This window comes from Delphinus delphis, chromosome 2, assembly GCF_949987515.2.
Source record: "Delphinus delphis chromosome 2, mDelDel1.2, whole genome shotgun sequence".
Taxonomy (NCBI): Eukaryota; Metazoa; Chordata; class Mammalia; order Artiodactyla; family Delphinidae; genus Delphinus; species Delphinus delphis.
Window position 1 is genome coordinate 88,164,798 of NC_082684.1, and position 20,548 is coordinate 88,185,345.

Genomic DNA, 20,548 nt, shown 5'->3' on the forward strand with positions numbered 1-20,548 from the left:
TTCTTCTGCCTTGGTTCTCTATTAAAGTTCAATAATGTTGGGAGTAGTAATAAACTATGATGTTAGATAACAATGAATTTATTGATCACTTTCAAAGAAGAGATTATGGTGCCTTTACTCAGACTGCATCAATTCTCAGCTCCTTTAGGAATAGAGCCCACTATCCTGGAATGCTGAAATGGGCAATGAGAAAGAGAAACTCATTTTAGCTGTTCTTTTCCAAAGGTATCTTCCAACCCCTCTGTCAACATTGACCCAGACAACTACGTTGAAGTGAATGATTTCATCACCCAGATACCCTCTAAAGTGCAGATACAAGATATTACTATGGAGTTACACTGCCCACTGTGTAATGATTGGTTTTGTGATCCACTGATGCTAAGCTGTGGCCACAACTTCTGTCAGTCTTGTATCCAAAACTTTTGGAAGCAGCAAGCACAAGAAACATTCTGTCCTGAGTGTAAGATGCTATGTCAATACAGCAACTGTACATTTAACCTTGTACTGGAGAAGCTGGTAGAGAAGATTAAGAAGCTACCCCTATTCAAGGGCCATCCACAGTGCCCAGAGCACGGAGAGAACCTGAAACTGTTCAGTAAGCCAGACAGGAAACTGATTTGCTTTCAATGCAAAGATGTTCGATTGTCTGTGGGGCAGTCTAACGAATTCCTGCAGATCTCTGATGCTGTCCGTTTCTTCACGGTGGGTGAGCCCTGGGTTTTGAGCAATCTTGAGCAATTCCTTAGGAAGGCTGGGAAAAATCTTTTGTTGGACTTCTTCTCTCTTCCAACACCACCCCTTTATTCAGATGATTACTAGAAAGCTCAGAGTGCTCAGAAAATACAATATATCTTGCAAAGTTCTTTTTCTATAGTTGCCAATTATAGGAAAGCAGTGAAGGAGCTCTGGTCTACTCCCTCAGTCAATCAAATATTTACCCAAACCCTGCCACGACAGCATTCTACTAGACACTGTACAGAATATGGACATATAAGATACTGCTTTTGTTATAAAAGTCTTGAAATTTAGTCCAGTTTAAAATGAATAAAACAACCAAAGCAATATAAGATAGTCTACTGTTGTGAGCTAAATTTTTGTCACATTTGTAATTCACAAATATTTAGAATTTCAGAGGAGATTAGAGAAAACTGAAATAGTCAGGGGAGGCATGGTGAAAGAAAGCTTGAACTGGAAAATTATTTGAATTTGGATGGGCAGAAGGAAGAAATGAGTGTTTTAAGTGAGAACAATGCAAGTAAAAGTATAGAGAGTGAGAACAATGTAACTAGAGCAGAAAATATATAGAGCTCTGGTATGTTCTTCAAACCCCTGAAGTTAGCTAATAAGAGGATAAAACTAAGTTTTTCTGCTGCTTGTAATTTTCTTCACAATTTTTGCAAGAGACAGGAATTACGATACAGGCTAAAGGAGACTTTTGTAACAAGAGCTTGCTTTTTTTACCCCTGACACCCTGGGGCTTTGGGGGAGATGGCCCTTTATCTCTCAATTACCTTGTGTTAATTCTACATGGTATTCCCAGGAGGAGCTTACTATCCATCAGGGTCAACTGGAGGCAACCCTGAAGGAACTTCAGTCCCTGAGGAACATGCAGAGAGATGCTATTGCTGCTCACAAGGTGAGGAGCAGGGTAGAGGGGTTATGAGATACAACCGGAATATACCCTCCTTGTAACTTCAGCTATGTGAGTGGAAAGGTACCTTTACATACCAGGCACCTTTGAACCCAGGTCTCTCAGATTGCTGGCTTTTCTCATCTGATTTGATCTTTCCTAGCTTCCCTAAAACTAAATAAAACTATTGCTTATACTTTCAACTTCACAGGAGGTTAATGGTTAGAGACTTGGCAAATCAGTTCCTAGGTTGGGGGAATAAACTGGGAGTTCTGTTTCTTCATTAATTATTCTGTAGAGGGGTGTCTTCTCTGGCATTTGGCATCTGGAAGAAGAAATATGTACAATGAGGGAAAGAAGAAGGATAGATGGAAATGATGTCTCAAGAGAATCTTGTTCTTGTTGTAAGAGTTCCTAGTTCAGCTATTACAGTCAACATCATTCATTCAACAAATATTTATTGAGTGGGTCAGGTATTATACTAGACACTATATTCCTACCATGGTGGGAGATAGATGTTAATTAAACAATCCCACCAATAACAATAAAACAACAACTGTGGTAACTACTATAAATGAAAATATAGGGTATATTAGAGCATATAAATGGAGAACCTAATCTAGACTGGGTGTTCTTTGAAGAAGCCACTTATTAAAAATTGAGAATTGAAAGGATAAGTGTTATCCTTAGCCAAGTGAACTGGGTCAGGTGAATATGAAGGAAATTGCCTGGAAAATGTTCTGTGAAGAGGAAAGAGCATACGGAAAAGTTCTGAGACAGGAAGTTAGTTGTTATGTTAAACAGAGAGAAGGCCAATTAAGCTGGATCATGGTAAGCAAGATGAGACTGAAAAGGCAGATATGGGGCCAATCATGTAGGCCCTTGTAGATAATGTTAGGAATTTTGAACTTCATTCAGGGAATAATGAGAAGTCATTAAAGGGTTTAAATAGGACATGGCTTCATCTCATTTTGAAAGCATCAGTCTGGTGGCTATGTGGACTATGGATTGGAGAAAGACAATGACAAGGATAATGGTTAGCAGAGGGCTGCGGCAATGATCCCAGAGAATGATGATGGCTTGGACTAGAAAGGCAGTAGAGATCAAAAGAAATAAATAGCTTCAGCATATGCTTTGGAAATAAAAATTACCTGCATGTGGGGATTGATTAGATGTGAGAGGTGAGTGATGATATCAAACAGACAGTTGAATATAGGAATCTGGAGCTCAGAAGTTGCACTAGGATGAAAATAAGAAGTCAGCATATAGATTGTATTTAAAGTTGTGAAAGGAGAGGCTATTACCTAGAAAGAGAGTGTAGAATGAGAAGGGGAAAGAGCCCCAGGAAGAATATCAAGTAATCTAATATTTAGAGCTTGGTTAGAGGAGACTGAACCAACAAATAAGACTGAGAGATAGTGGTGAAATAGGTAAAAGGAAAAATGGAAAAGTCTGACCTAGAGGACAGGGAGAGTTAAGACTATTTTAAGAGTGCAATTATAATGACTGACCATAGAATGTAAGCTGGATAATAGGGGACACGAAGAGAGAGAAGTTGATGAATGGAAATGAAGGGGTCAATAAACAGGAAGTTTCAATGAGACCCAATAATTGTTGCAATAGGGGTTCCTGAGTAACTGAGCATAAAAAGTAATTTTAGAGATGGTACAATTGCTGGGGATGATAAAATCCTCAATGTGACTAAAAGAACGAGTAGATAAAGGTAAAAATCACTAGAAATGATGATGAGGAACTGAGAAGCCAGGATGTCAGATGGCGTACCCATGAGGATGTTGAGGTCACCTAAGAAAAGAGATGCCAGTGTAGCAGTTATCAATTTCAGTGCTTCAGACATTGCCCATCTCTTGCTTTTTCTATATTGTCCTGGCAGCAGGAATTGCATCTCCCCTAGTTCTCATTTCTTAAAAAAGGACAGTTCTTCCAGCCTCATATGGACCCAGTCTAACAGAATCACTTGGTAGATATTGGTTTGTACTTCTGGATAAAAGGGAATTATCATTCATTTAAAAATGTTTGATTAACCCCATGGTCTTATTTAATATGGCATTGGTTACCACCTCAGTACTGTAATAGGAACCTAGGATGACTTTTGACTATTTCGTGCTGAACTATTAAACTAGCTGGGAAAGACAGAGTAAGTCTCCCAAAGGGCTCCTTTTCGTACAGTTGAATGTTGATAGTCAGCCATTTGCATGCATTTTTCTGTTATAATGTTTCCCAAGTTGTATGAGTGTTAGTGGTGTGGGCCCCCATCCTCAAGTGTCAATCTCAATAACTACCATCGTGATGATCATGGAGTTTTCCAGGAAAACAAGCTACATCTGCAGCAACACATCTCCTCAGAGGTTCTAAAGCTGCATCAGTTCCTGCACAGCAAAGAAAAGGACGCTTTAAATGAGCTCCGAGAAGAGGGGAAAGCCTTGAATGAGGAGATGGAGCTGAATCTGAGCCACATTCAAGAACAGTGCCTCCTAGCCAGGGAGATGTTGGTGAGCATCCAGGCACGGATGGAACAGCAGAACTCCTTCGACTTTCTCAAAGTGAGACTCCATACCAACATGACTATGGGTACAATAGAGGGGGAAAGAGGGTTGGAAACGGTGTAGAAGCAGATTTTCCCCTCCAGGAGGGTAAAAAAACTGCTGTAGTGCTTTTAAGATTCCTTGGGAGAAAAGCAGGAGGCTGCTTTTACCTTATACTCAGTTGAAAGCTTTACTTTCACACTCCTAGAAAAGAAGATAATAAAATGCCATTAAAACAGCATGTTTTAATATTTCTCCATAAAGAAATTTGAAGCTTTATTTCTCAAAAGTAAGAATGTTGCCAAAAAGTTGTATCTTTTACTGGCTCTCAGCAATCATAAATTGACCTGTTTGAAAAGCTGTTGGTCAATTTTTGCTTCCTCACGCTTCACCTCTAAAGTGGCATTGGTTACTACCTCAGTGATCAGAAGCTTGATTAGCCAGAGTAAGGAAAAGTGGCCTTGGGGTTGGAATACCTACTGTGTTTTTCTCCTGAGACTATGTGGCAGTGTAGGCAAAAATAGCTTAACCTTAATTTCTTTCTTGTTCCCTGTAAAAGGGAACTCTAGAAAATCAGAGCAAAGTAAGCCAGTTTATCCTGGGATAGATGAAGGATGAAGATCAGAAAAGGCATATGGAGGAGAGGAGTTGGTGGCAATGGGATGGGGACCATCTGCATAGGATCACAGTTTTGACCATCAAATTCTGGTGGTGGCCAGTAGGACCAAAGAAATTTCTGGAGCTGATGAACAGGCATCTAACCTTTCTATTTCTCCTTTCCTCTCCTAGGACATCACACCTCTCTTGGATAGGTAAGTGTTTCCCTGTGGTATTAATACCCTTCCTTCAGTCCCTGGAGGATGTCTAAGAATAAATGATTTATGTCCCCTGCAGCTTGGAGCAAGGAATGAGGGTGCTGACACCCAGAGAGCTTATCTCCAGAAAGCTGAACCCAGGCCTGTTCAAAGGTCCCATCCAGTATATGATGTGGAGGGAAATGCAGTCCACTCTCTCTCCAGGTATCAGTGGGTAGTAGTTATTTGTTCCTGGGGCTCCCACTTTATGTTTCATCTGTGGGATGTCTTCTGTGGCCCTAAATAGTACATTAGAGTCTGGACAGAGGGAGGGGTGAAGTTTAGCCAAAAGAAGGCTAGTTGGTATGACTGAATTTCTTCTCTTACCGTCATCTAAGAATTTATGACTCTGTACTGGTAAACAGAGTCTGATGTCCGAATTACTTCTCAGCCTACCATTTTGTTTGATTGTTCTATCAAATGTGACAACCAATATTTTAATGTTTTTCTAAAACAGTTATGTAACTCCCTGAGGCATCTCTGCCCTGGAGGAGGAGGTTACTGTACATACTCACCGTGTGTATGAATACAGTTCCTCTTGTGCTTGACGTTTATAACATGGAGTTATCTCATCTTAGGAGACTGTTTAGAGATCTATAAAAATCATTACAGAAATAAAGCTCTAAATAAAGTTTTTTATAGACTTCATATAGACTCATTATTATTTGTAGTTACTGATTTAATGAAAATCACAAATCTATCCCTGTTAATTTTTCCAGGTAACTGACACTGAAAACAAAACAGTACTGAGGTATAATTAACATAGAATAAAATTCACCAATTGTAAAGTACAATTTGATGAGTGTGACAAATGTATACACTTATGTAAACATCTCCAAAATCAAGATATAGAAAATTTCTGTCATCCCAGAAAGTTCCCGCATACCCCTTTGCAGTCAATCCTTTTCTTCTAGCCTCAGCCACTGACACTCACTGATCTACTTTATTTCACTTTAGTTGTCTTTTCTAAAATCTCATATAAGTGGAACCATACATTATGTAGTCTTTTCTGTTTGGCTTTTTTCACTTAGCAAAATGCTTTTTGAGATTCACCTATGTTGTTGCATGTATCAATCACTGTATTTTATGGATACATCACAATTTGCTTATTCATTCACCAACTGATGGACGTTTGGGTAGTTTCTAGTTTATGGCTAGTATGAATAAACTTGCCTGAACATTTGTTTACAAATCTTTGTGTTTTAATTTCTTTAGGGTAAATATCTCGTGATGGGATTGCTAGGTTGTATGTTAGGTATATGCTTAACTATAAGAAACTATCACATTTTTTTTCTTAAGTGGTGGTACCATCTTAATTCCCACCTCCAGTGAATGAGAGTCCTGGTTTCTCCAAATCCTTGCTAAAACTTGATAATGTCGATCTTTTTGATTTTTTTAACTCCATCAAAAAAGATATTTTAGGGGGCTTCCCTGGTGGCGCAGTGGTTGAGAGTCCGCTTGCCGATGCAGGGGACACGGGACACGGGTTCGTGCCCCGGTCTGGGAAGATCCCACATGCCGCGGAGCAGCTGGGCCCGTAAGCCATGGCCGCTGAGCCTGGGCGTCCAGAGCCTGTGCTCCGCAACGGGAGAGGCCACAACAGTGAGAGGCCCACGTACCGCAAAAAAAAAAAAAAAAAAAAAAAGGTATTTTATTAAAGTTCCCAAAACAAATTTGAGAAGTTACGCTGCGTTTAAATTGAAAAAGGCCAAGTTAAAATATGGAAATAAAGTTTTCATTTGGTGGAAGCTGAAACTAATGTATACATTCTAATCAAAGATCTATCCCATGTGACATTTTTTGTTTTTAAGAGTCTACCAGGCCAAACCCTTCACTGCCTTTACTGCCTTTGCTTTGCTTTCCCCCTTTTCTTTCTTTCGCTTTGCCTTCAGCTTCTTTTTTTTCCCTCCCTTTGGCCTCTGGTTCATCCATATGGAGTACTGTCCACGCTGATCTAGAAGACTCTTTTTGTTTCTCTTAATATCAATCTCCATTTTTATGTCACTTTTTTCATCTTTCACTACATATTGGGTTTTCTCTTGACAATGTTTGGATACCACCACAGTTTTATTTTACCTTATTTTTTTGAAAGATACATTCCCTCATATAGAATTCTGGGTTAATAGACTTCTTTTCACTAATATAAAAAGTCACTCCATTGTTTTCTTACTTGTATAGTTTCTGATGAGATGTCTATTATCATTTTTATATTCATTTCTCTGTATGTACCATCTCTTTTCTCCTTGTAAGATTTACTTTTTTTGTCACTTGTTTCCACCAGTTTGATTATGCTGGATCTTGGTGTGTTTTCTTTTTATTTATTTAGTTTGTGGTTCATTGAGTTTCTTGGATCAATGGGTTTATTGTTTTCACCAAGTTTGGGAAAATGTCAGCTATTATTTCTTCAAGAGCTTTTTTTACCTATCCACCTTTTCTTCTCTCCTTCTGGAACTCTAATTTTACATATGTCAGACCACCTAAAGTTGTCTCACTTGTCATTGATGTTCAGCATTTTTTAGCCTTTTTTCTTTCTGTGCTTCATTTTGAATAGCTTCTCTTGCTATTGACGTTCTCTCATTTTTTTTTTTTTTTTTTTGCGGTACGTGGGCCTCTCACTGCTGTGGCCTCTCCCGTTGCGGAGCACAGGCTCCAGACGCGCAGGCTCAGCAGCCATAGCTCACGGGCCCAGCCGCTCCATGGCATTTGGGATCTTCCCAGACGGGGGCACGAACCCGTGTCCCCTGCATCGGCAGGCGGACTCTCAACCACTGAGCCACCAGGGAAGCCCAGTTCTCTCATCTTTTCACCTGCACTGTCTAATCTTCTGTTAATCCTGTTCAAGATGTTTTTCATTTCAGATACATTTCATTTCTTCAAAAAGTTGGGTCTTTTTATATCTTCAGTTTCTCTCCATACCATGTTATTGTTTCGTCTACATTCTCATGCAAATGGAAGATATATATAATAGCTGTTTTAATGTCTTTGCTAATTCCACCACTATTGTAATTTCTAACATGTTATTGCGTGAGTTTTCTTGAGACTCTAGGTCATATTTTCCTGCTGCATTGCATGGCTGGTATTTTTTTAAATTTTTAATTGACTTAATTTTTTTAGAATACTTTTAGATTTACAGAAAAATTGAAAAGATAGTACAGAGAGTTCTTGTATACCTCATTCCTAGTTTATATTATTATCTTATATTTAGTGTGATACATGATTTATAATTAATGAATCAATACTAATACATTACTATTAACTAAAGTCAATAGTTTCTTTAGATTTCCTTCTTTTTTTACCTAATGTCATTTTCCTATTCCAGGATCCCATCTAAGGTTTCACATTACATTTAGCTGTCATTTTTCTTTAAGCTCTTCTTGGTTGTGACAGTTTCTCAGACTTTCCTTGTTTTTTGATGACTTTGACAGTTTTGGGGAATACTAGTCATGTATTTCGTAGGATGCCGCATTATTGCAATTTGTCTGATGATTTTCTCATGATAAGACCAGGGTTATGAGTTATTGAGAGGAAAACCACAGAGTTAAAGTGCCATTTTCATCACATCATATCAAGCATACATACTGTCAACATAATTTACGACTGCTGATGTTGGTTTTAATCACCTAGCTGAGGTAGTGTTTGTCAAGTTTCTCCACTGTAAAGTTATTCCCCCCTCCCTTTTCCATACTGTATACTTTGGAAGCAAGTTACTATGTGTAGCCCACACTTAAGGAGTAGGTAGTTATGCTCCCTCCTCCTTGAGAGTGGAGTATCTACATAAATTATTTGGAATTTTGCATGAGAGATTTGTCTCTTCTGGCTGTCAAACATGATCAGTTTTACATTGCTATTTGCTGAATTTTGTTGTAATCCTTTAAGCTCTATGGATTTAACTTTGGCATTTAGTGAAGTTATTTGGAATAACTTTGTTCCTTTTGACACTTTAAGCTTTGCTGAGCCTTTAAGCTTTGTGAGAGTGGTTCAAGAGCAGCCTTTAATCTAGGGTTAACTTTGTCAATTTTCTAAGGTATTAACCTTCTGAGTACTCTGTCTGATGTTCTACATACTATAACATTTTTCCATTCTGGCTGACAGGATTGAAAACTATTCCCAGTCTTGTGTGAGCTCTAGAAATTATTAGGCCTACTGCTTTCTGGAGATTTTCTCTCTGGACTTAGTGAGTTTCACCGCATGCATGTGGCAATATTCAGCCACAGCCTTGAGGGAATCCCTTTGTAGATGTTTGAAAGTCTATGTACAGCTCCCTCCTCTGTGTTACTCTACCCTGCAAATTCTAGCTGTCTCAGGATCACAGTGTTTTTCTTCTTGTATTCTTTGCCTGTAAAATCAAATTTCACTTTTAGCAATCATTTAAAGCACAAACTGATTTTTTTCTTTTTGGTACAACTTTACATTTAAGAAAATCAAATGGGATTTATTTAATAGATGGCTATTTTAATAATAATGTACCATGGTAAAACGCTGGTAAAATATACTTTATACTTCTTATTTCTAGGCCTTTGCTTATTCTGCAGATTCATATTTTCTTCTTTCCTGCCTTATAAATGAGGCTGTTGCTTTAGGATAGGGGCTGATACTTTTTCTGTAAAGGGTCAGACAGTAAATATTTTAGGCTTTTTGGGCTGTTTGGTCTTTGTTGAAAGTACTTAACTATGCCATTGCAGTGAAAAAGCAACCATGGACAATATGGCTTTTCATGTATTCCAGGGTAGGGAATTGTTTAACTTAAAATATTTTAATATATTTCCTTTAGTTTTGTGTGTATTAGTAAAATATCACCAAAGTTCACTCATTCATTCAACACACTCTTCTAGAGGGCCTACTACATGCTAAGCATTAAGTTGGGCTCCAAGGATATGGAAATAAAAGACAGTTTCTGCTCCTCAGGAAAGGCTAGAAGACCAAGTTAGAGTCTATAGCAACCCTCTAGGTAAAACATTATTAAGATGTAAGCCAGAGAGAGGCATGGGAATGGGAATGGAAAATAAAGAATAGATTCTGGAGACAGAATTCCTGGAGCTGAAATATACAGGACAGTAACTGGTGGTAAGGGATAGAGAAAGGTGATGTCAAGGATGGAAATACAGGAGATGCAGATTTTGGAGGGTGCTGATGAGTTCAGTTTTGGCCATGTTGTGTTGACCTACAGGACAACTAAGTGAATATATTCAAATGGGTAATTATTCTAACTGGAGCTTAGGAGAGACGCCAGAGCTGGAATAATCAATATAGAGTGGGGGTAGCTGAAGCTATTCATGTAAATGAGATTTCCTAAGGAAACTGAGAACATACAGTCAAAGAGAGAGCGTGTTATAGAGAATAACAACAGATGAAGGTCAATGAAGCGTCAGAAGAGACTGAGGAATTCTGGCAACAGAAATAAAAGAAAAACCAGGAAATGAAGTCCACATGGAATCTAAAACAAAGAGACTGTCAAAGAGAAGGGAATGGTCATTCACGCCAAATGCGAAGATCAATTTAGAAAATGACTGGAAAAGAGATATTTTAAACCACAACTGGTGACTTTGGCAAGGCCAATTTCAAAAGAGTGGAATGAGTAGAAGTTATTGTGTAGGGTTCAGGAGTAATTTGGAATGAGGCGGTAATGAAGTGAATAGATCACTCATTTGAGAAGTTTCACTAAGAAGGGAAGATGTATGAATGGAAAACATGCTGAAGGGAAGTAGCCTGTAGAAAGGCAGAAATCAACAGTATAAGAAAGGGAATAATTGGTGGAAGTAGGGAAGAGTGAGAGCTACAGCAGAGAGAGGTATTGACTTTCCACAGTTTCCTCTGAAACTGGAAAGGAGATAAAGATGGTAGAAGTGAACAATTCTGTGGGGTGGGGTTTGCAGTATGAGTGGGAAGAATTGAGGGATTCCTATAAGACGTACTGTAGCTTCTCTGTGAAACAGGAGATGAAGTCTTCTGCCTGGGAGTGAGAAGGGAAGTGTCGGAATAGGGGTTTGAGGTGGGAGTTGAAGGTTTGAAATTGCTGTTGTGAGGAATTGGAGAGGATTTGATTTGGGAAATATAAGAGTTCTGGGCAGTGCTGATGGCCAAGCATAGAGTGGAAATAATGAATTTGTAGTGGTACCTGTATGCACAATTTTGTGATTTTCCTCCTGCAATGGTCAGGAATTGGGGTGTTAATTTGAATAGTTGAATAAATCCAAGGTTAGAGAGTTGCATGGCAGATGCTGCAGAAATAACATAAGAGGATAAAAGTGTTGAGGCTATTGACAACAAAGCTATCACTGCTAACTGTTTAGGGAAGGATTTTAAGCCAGGAAGGAAAGAGAGATAATAAAGAGAGATAGGGGACCAGAGATGTTAATGAAGTCAAGTAATGGTTGTAGGGAGAGATGAGAGTGAGAAAGCTCAAAAAATAAAGAGTATGGCATATCTGAATTGAAGATTTTAGAGAATGAATAGTTCCTGATGACTACAAGATCCAGAATATAGTCATTGATATGGACAGCTTGGATGTAATGGAGTCAAAAGTCACCAGCAGTAAAGTCAAGGACATGCAAGAATAGAAGAGTAGCTGTATATAAAAGATAGTAAAATCACTTGAGATGATGGGCTGGATTTGGGGTAGAGAAGTAAGGTTAACCCAAAGTGCAGGGGGTATAACCAGGAACTTTGTACATAATAGCATCAAATAGAGATAGAGGGAAATATGAAATGGAATGACAAGAGTCTCAAATGATGAGTGATGTTTTTACATGAGGATGAGGAGTAGAGTATGGGTCTGGAAGTAGCAGTGGTGGCAACCTGATCTCTGGCATCTGAATTTAGAAAATGAATAGTCTCATGAACTTCTGGAAGCTGTTTTTTAGTTAGTTTGTTTTTTGGAAGAACCAGCCAGATTTATGTTAAATTAAGGAGGTGATGAGAGAATTCTGTAAACTGAGGATACAGGAGAGATAATTAGGGAGGTAGTTCTAAAGGGCAGAGTGGAAAGGGTTGGGTGGGAACAGTGGAAGGATGGGTGAAGGCAGAGGAGGTAAAGAACAGAAGAGTGGGGATAAAAGTACAGTAGAGAATAAATCATTAGAGGAGTCTACATTCTGGGCATTTATGCCAAGGATAACAGGAATATGAAGCATGGTGAAATTAATTAGTGTCAAGGTTTCAAATGGAACTCTAATTGAAGTTCATTTATTTGTTTAATAAATAGTTACTTGAATACCTAGGAACAGTTCCAAATTTTGAAGATATATGAGGAAACAAAACAGATATGGTCCCTGCCCTTCTAGAGACTACACTCCAGTGGAAGAGACAATGAACAAGTAAATAATTTCACATAGTGATAATTACTGTGAAGAAAACAAAGCATGGTATACTCAGTAAATAATTATTCATGAGAGAAAATAAAGCAGGATAAGAGTACAAACAGTGATAGACAGATGAACATGCTATTTTAGATAGAATGGCCAGAGAAAACCTCTCTGAGCAAACAGTCCCCTCTCCCTATGTTTTACTGTGGACATTTCTAAACATACTGAAAAGTTTAAAGACTTTTACAATGAACACTCCTACACCTACCTAGATTCTATCATTAACATTTTACTGAACTTGCATGAATAAAGTCCTGAATGATGTGAAGGAGTGAACATATGGGGAAAGAGTGTTTAGGGACAAGGAAAGAAAAGTGTAAAGTCTCTGAAGTAGGAATGAGCTTAGTACGTTCAAGGAACAGCCAAAAGGCAAAGGTGGTTGGACCAAACTAAATGGGGCGAGGGGGTGGTAAGTGGTGGGAAATGAGGTCAAAGAAGTGGGTAAATCATGTATGTCTTGTTTGGTCTGTAAGGACTCTGGATTTTACCTTGGGTGATGGGAAGCATAAGTGCATTTTGAGTAGGAGAACTGGATGATCTCATTCATGTTATGGGCAGAATAGGCTGCAGATAGGCAAGAGTGGAAACAGAACAGTTAAAAAGCTATTGCAGTAGTTCGAAGCCAGTGGTATTTGTGGAAGTTATCTGTCTATATATTCTGAGTAGGCTCAGAATATATTTTAAATGTGGAGCTGACAGAACTTACTGTTGGATTGAACATGGCATAAGAAGAAAAGCGGGGATGCAAAGCTGACTCCTAGGAATCCTCAAAACCAAGGCCGGCTGAGCTAGCTGGAGGTGTCAGAGGTTTGGTGATGAGAGCAGACTGTGGTTCTTAAAAGGTTGGCAGGAATTCTTTATGATACCTCCAAAGAAATCCTAGTTCTCATACTGGAAAAAGTAACAACCCAAAGTGGATGAGGATCTGTGTGAGAGAGAAGATTCAGCCTATATGGGAACTTTTCAGGATTCTTCAAAGCCTCTTGTTAGAAAGAAAAAATCCTTGGGATGATGGAAAAGATTCAAGCTTTTCTGAGAAGAGAGAGATAGACTGGATTGATCTTCCTTCCAAGTATAAGTAAATCCATTAACAACAAATGTATGCATATTTGTATCTGTGTCCATGATGTGAACATACAATAGTTTTTGTGTTTCCTGTATCAAATTTTGTGCCAAGGTTCAATTACCTCACATCTAGTATTTGTGTCACCTTCTTGCTGATATGCTTCCAATCTCTCTTTATTTAGAAGTTCTTTTTTATACTGCTGCCTATTGATTTGTTTAAACCAATACTTCTCAAATTACCTGTGATAAAGGATCAGTTTTTAAAACTGATTATGTTTGTAGAATACGATATAAATTAATTACTTGAAAAGTGGAATTAAAATAACAAAGATTACAAAGTGCAAGCCCAGTTTTTTAACAAAATCAACTGGCAAAATTACTGTCAGAATTCTATGAAAGTTTCCAAGAGCTTACTCTCAATTCTGTACTATCCTGTCACAAACTGGCAACTACACAGTTTGTGAACCACATTCTGATTATCAGTGGCATCAACCATTCCAGACCTCAAAAGTTCCAGTGTCTATTAAACCAAATGTAAACTTATCACCATTGTCCTCTAAATTCTGTGCCAGTTAGCTCAGTCTCACCTGCTTCTAACGGGCAAGCCCTTATCTTCTCTCTCATGCAAGCTACTGTTTTTAACTCATTCCTTTTTTGCCTTTTTTTACCCAAAGCATCCTGATACATCTCATAGATGTTACATCAAAACTAAAATGGTTATTGCCCTTAGAAAGCTTTCCTAGGACCCACTTACCTAATCTTTACCCTTTCAGCATTTGTATTTTCTTGTATTTATTAGTACAGATTTATCTTATTTGCATTTTTTATTAGAGTATAATAATTGCTTCAGAGTAAAGTCTGATTTTTACCACAAATATAAAAATGTCTAGAATATAGCCACATGGATATCAAAACAATATAAAGTATATAAGTAATTACCTGCCTGTCTAAGAGTATATGGCATGGGGAGATAAAGCACTGGTGTCTATGTGAATACTATCTATGGGAACCTGCATTCATCCCTTTTCCCCCATGCCCTCCCTGATTTCTCTTATTTTCTTACTAGGCCTATCTCCATTAACTCTGGACCCTAAAACTGCTCACCCAAATCTAGTGCTCTCCAAAAACCAAACCAGTGTGTGGCATGGTGACATGAAGCAGGTAATGCCTGATGATCCAGAGAGGTTTGACTCAAGTGTGGCTGTGCTGGGCTCAAAAGGCTTCACATCTGGAAGGTGGTACTGGGAAGTAGAAGTAGCAAAGAAGACAAAATGGACAGTTGGAGTCGTCAGAGAATCCATCCTTCGGAAGGGCAGCTGTCCTCTAACTCCTGAGCAAGGATTCTGGCTTTTAAGACTAAGGAACCAAACTGATCTAAAGGCTCTGGATTTGCCTTCCTGTAGTATGAAACTGACTAACAATCTCAACAAGGTGGGCATATACCTGGATTATGAAGGAGGGCAGGTATCCTTCTACAATGCTAAAACTATGACCCACATTTACACCTTCAGTAGCACCTTCATGGAGAAACTTTATCCCTACTTCTGCCCTTGCCTTAATGATGGTGGAGAGAATAAAGAACCATTGCATATCTTACATCCACAGTAATTTGTCATACTATTGTATAAATTCAGAGCATTATTAAAGAGGTATTGAAATAGTTTACCAGTCTCACTGGTTTCTCTTCCCAATTTATGGGGAACTCTGGAATAATGAAAAGAGGATTCACAAATTGAATTCTGTTCTCACTGTTCTAAGTGGATTTCACTGGAGCTTTTCAAGCTGTCATTCTAACTCTCTGGGGTCTACTATGACACAGGAGCCATTCTCATGAGCATGATCATCATCCTATTATAACTGGAGCAAAATGCAACTTGAGTTTGTGATGCTCAGGAACCCTTTTAAAACGTGCTCAGAAATTCTATCATACCGTCCTTATTCTCCAACATAATGACTCAATAGATTAATTTTTAGATGTGTGCTCTTCTTCCTATTTAATTATCTTTTAATATACATTTTGCAACACATTTATTTTCTGGAACTTGTTACTGTAATTTAAAAAAAAATTGTTCCAGAGATTTAAAGAATAAAATGTTCTGGGCTAGTTTATATTCTTGTCTTGAATTCTCTCAAGATACTTTTTAGTCCAGCAAATCTCTGACTCTTTCTCAGTCCCTTTTTCTTGCTTTACCTACCTATGGAGCACTTGTTTTTCTGTATTCAAATACATTTAAGTATTTTCATTTACTTTTGACCATATCCTTTTAGTCATTCCTGCCTATAATTTAAATACCCATATATTTCATTGTGTCCTCTCCAATATACTCATCCTCTAGCTTGTTCCTTCTTTCTAAGCCTAAACTTCTTAGGCTTATTGATCTCAGCAGTACCCTTGATGAACCACCCCTATTTCCCTTCCTTTGGAAGTCCCATCTAACTGGGCTTCATGCTCTATATCTGACAGGTTTTTTGGGAGAGATGGGGGGCAGTACTTAGGACCTGCAGTATGGCCCTCTAAAATTACAATTAGCACAGCTCTTTGGGCAGGATAAAAGCCCTCTATCCTATCTGTCACAGTGGGAAGGATACATACAACTACAGGTAATATTCGTGTAGTGTTGGTATATACAATATACATACATTTATAGCTGCTGATTTGGGCAAACAGCCATGACATGTTATGGCTACATTTAAGAAATTACCTTTTTAAAAAAAAATGAATTCATTTTAACTGGAATGTAATAAGGGCCTATTTTGTGCCTGGAGCCTTGCTATATGTTTCGAAGGATATAAAAGAAGCATAAAAAGAAAGAAAAAGGTTCATCTAGGGGGATATAAAAGAAATTCAGGTGCCTGGACCCCACCTAAGACCAATTAAATAAAAATCTCTAGCAGATGGGGCCTAGGCATTCGTAGTTTGTAAAAGCTTACTAACGTGTGGCTAGGGCAGGGAACCACTGAACTAAAGGAACATGATTTCTCTTTTTTAATCTTTAAAAAAAATTCAAATGTAGAGGAAAAATTACATATTTATATGATAACTCCCATATACTCTCCACCTACATTACCAGTTATTAACATTTTGCTACATTTTCTTAGTCTCTCTCCCCCACATCCACCGCATATGATTTTGTGTGTGAGTATAATTATTACTAATGTTATTTTTGCTGAACTACTTTAGATTAAGTTGCAGGCATTATAATTCTTATTCCTAAATACATCGGCAAGTATCTTCTAAGAACCAAGGTATTCTCTTACATAATCACAGTACTAAATTATCAAATTCAGAAAATTTAACATCAACACAATACTACTTACTAGCTAATATACAGTCCATATAAATAAGTAAATAATTCTAATGGTGGGATTTTAGGCACTGTAAAATTTCAAGTAATGTGACAAAGAATTTGGGAGAAAGAAGAGGGTCTAGTTAAGCCATAGACAGAATTCTAGATAACTGATATCTAAAGTCTGTCCTTGGGGACAGACGAGTGCTACAGAGTTCAAAGAAAGGGGAGGTCAGTATTTACCAGAATAGGAGAAAATTCTAAGGAAAAGACAGATTAAGTTGGACATAATGAAAGATGAGTAGGAATGGATATAAATTCTAATCTAGATTTGGAAAATATACTTCTTAAAAATGAATGTTTTGTATTGATGGTTGCATAGCTATATAAATATACTAGAAATAAATGAACTGTAAACTTATAATGGGCAACTTTTTGAGATGTAAATTATACCACAATAAAGCTGTGTTTAAAAAAAGGGAAAGAAAAAATGAATGTTTTATTCAGATCACCAGGGGAATTAGAACAGGCCACAGGTATATACATATTTTCCACTATCTGTAGGAGTCAACCTTAATACTTTTTCTGATATACTATCTCAGCTCTCCAGTACTTGTCTTAACACAGATGACACAAATTTTCCCCCAGTTTTCCCAGATAATTGGTTATTTTTATAATTGGTTATTCTATACTGAGTAATTTGAACAATCCCTCTACTTAGAACTCAGACTATAATTAAAGGCAGGAATTCGGGACTTCCCTGGTGGCATGGTGGTTAAGAATCCACCTGCCAGTGCAGGGGACATGGGTTCGATCCCTGGTCCGGGAAGTTCCCACATGCCGCGGAGCAACTGAGCCTGTGCGCCACAACTACTGAGCCTGTGCTGTAGAGCCCGTGAACCACAAGCCCCCGCTCGCCGCAACTAGAGAAAGCCCATGCGCAGCAGCGAAGACCTAACACAGTCGTAAATAAATAAATAAATAAAATAACATTTTAAAAAAGGCAGGAATTCTTCTAACGAGTATGAATTATGAAACATCAATACGGGATTTCCCTGCTAGAAATAGACTCTGAATAGTATTCACTAAGAAGCATGACTGGGGCTATCTTATATACTGTTTTCTCTCAGGCCACAGGAGATGAGGCTGATAGTAACCAAAAAATGAAGTAGAGTATAAAGAGGCCCCAGTCAGTGTGTTGGGATTCACTGAGGTGAGAACCTCAAAAGGAAAATGCCTTGTAAAATACATTCAGAAGCATGTATGCAATGTATATGTACAGTTTGGAGAATAATACGAAGAAACAAACACTCATTAATTCACCATCTAGCTTTGGAAATAGAACAGTATCAAAACCTTTGAAGGCCCCTATGTATCTCTCCCAGCCCCGAGGTAATCACTATTCTACATTTTGTGTCTGGATTTTTCTGTTTTGCAAATAATTCATAGGTATGTTTTTCCAACAAATGTATTGTTTAGTTTTTTCCATTCTACATATGTATGTATTCCTAGAAAGTATAGTATCATTACGTCTGTTCTTTGAACTTTAAATGAATGGAATCATGTTGTACGCCTTCCTTAGCTTTTTTAAAATTCAAACTTATGTTGTATTCCAGTGTATGAAAATTCAACAATTTAAACATCCAAACTACTGTTAACAGGTAAGTAGTTGGTTCTAGTTGTTTCATTTTTTTAATTGTTGCTGTTGCTATTGCTATTAGCAACAATGTTGCCATTAACATTATTGGATATGTGACCTGGTAAATGGGAGCAAGAATTCTCTAGGTTTACACCTGATAAGCATTGGTACATAGGGTATGCACATCTTCAAGTAAGTAACGCTGAACAGTTGGTCAACTCTATTGTGCCAATTTACACTGCCACCAGCAGTGGGAGTTCCCATTAATCTATGTCTTTGACAATTCAGTTTTTATCAGTAAGGTGGGTACACATAATGGTATCTCCTGGTTTTAGTTTGCATTTCCCTAATTACCACTGTGGTTGAAGCATCTTTTCATAATTTTATTAACCACTTAAGTTTCCTCTTCTGTGAAATGCCTATACAGATGTTTGCCCATTTTTGCATCAGATTGTCTCTTATTGATTCATAGGGTTACTTATATGTTCTGGATACCAATCCTTTGTTGGTTATTTGCACTGCAAATATCTTCTCCTATGGCTTAATACTTGTGTCTCATTTACAAAAAAATCCTTCTCAGAGGTCAGAGAGATATTCTCCTATGTTTTATTCTACATGTTTTAAAGTTCTGCGTTTTATATTTCAATGCTTGTTCAATCAACTAAAAGTAACAAGTATAAATTTGCATGCACCTAACAACATAATTTCTGTATAGATAAAGCAGTAATTAACAATAAATTAATAAATCTACAAACAACTTAGGAGATTTTTAACATGCCTCTCTCAGTAACTGATAGAAGAATCAGACAATATGATTAACAAACTTGACTCAATGAACATATGTTAAAACAGTGTACCCAACACCTGAGAACATCCAACAGCTGCAGGGCATTCTTTGTAAACACACACAGAACACTGACCATATACTTCAGTCAGAAGGAAAATTACAACAAATTTAAAAAGATTATAATCACACAAGCTATATTCTTTGACCTTAATTCATTTAAACCAGACATCGATAACAAAATAACTAATCACATGTATTTGGAAATTTTAAAATATTTTAAATAACCCATGGATCAAAAAAACTCCTATTGGAAATCTGAAAATATTTTGAATTGAATGATAATGAAAAATGACATCTGAAAAACTGGCACACAGTTTAAAGGGAATCGATAAGTCTTATATGCACATATTAGAACAACAAAGGATGAAAATCAGTCATCTCTTTCAAGAAATTAGAAAAAGAACAGCAATTTAAAGCCAAAAAAAAAAAGTAGAAGGAAATTATAAGGGCAGAAATTAAGGATATACAAAAGAAATATATGGGAGTCATATAAAAAATGTCATAAGTTTGTTCTTTGAAAAGTCTAATAAAAATGACAAACTTCGGGCTTCCTTGGTGGCGCAGTGGTTGAGAGTCCACCTGCCGATGCAGGGACACGGGTTCGTGCCCAGGTCCGGGAAGATCCCACATGCCGCGGAGCAGCTGGGCCCGGGAGCCATGGCTGCTGAGCCTGCGCGTCCGGAGCCTGTGCTCCGCGGCGGGAGAGCCCACAGCAGTGAGAGGCCCGCATAACGCAAAAAAAAAAAAAAAAAATGACAAACTTCTGGTGAGACTAAGAAATGAAAAGAAGGCACTAACATCAGTAACATATCAGAAATGGAAAAGGAACAACTGCCACAGAGCCTGCAGACATTACAAAATATTATAGAAGGTTTTATGGTCAACTTTATATCAATATTTTTTAAATTTTAGATTAAGTGGACCCAACGCCAGAAAAATATAGCTTATTAAAACTTATGTAAGGCGGGGGATGGGGAAACTATAAAGAAAACATAATTTGAACACTGGTGATATATGACTATATTGAAGAATTGCTATTTTTTATTTTATTTTATTTTTTTTTTGCCTGCACCATTCGGCATGTGGGATGTACCATGTGGGATCTTAGTTCCCGGAACAGGGATAGAAGCCCTGTCCCCTGCAGTGGAAGTGCGGAGTGTTAACCACTGGACCGCCAGGGAAGTCCAATGATTTTTTTTTTTTTTTTTTTGTGGTACGCGGGCCTCTCACTGTTGTGGCCTCTCCCGTTGTGGAGCACAGGCTCCGGACACAGAGGCTCAGCGGCCATAGCTCACAGGGCCAGCCGCTCCGCGGCATGTGGG

General features: G+C 37.9%; 1 protein-coding gene across 1 annotated transcript; it reads left to right on the plus strand.

The window, feature by feature from the left end:
- Nucleotides 1–228: 228 nt before the first annotated feature.
- Nucleotides 229–15,061, plus strand: TRIM69 (tripartite motif containing 69). The gene is made up of 6 exons (XM_060003572.1): nt 229–702; nt 1,541–1,636; nt 3,958–4,191; nt 4,963–4,985; nt 5,068–5,192; nt 14,520–15,061. The coding sequence occupies exons 1-6, from the start codon at nt 328–330 to the stop codon at nt 15,059–15,061; spliced, it is 1,395 nt and encodes a 464-aa protein (XP_059859555.1). The 5' UTR covers nt 229–327.
- Nucleotides 15,062–20,548: the final 5,487 nt, after the last annotated feature.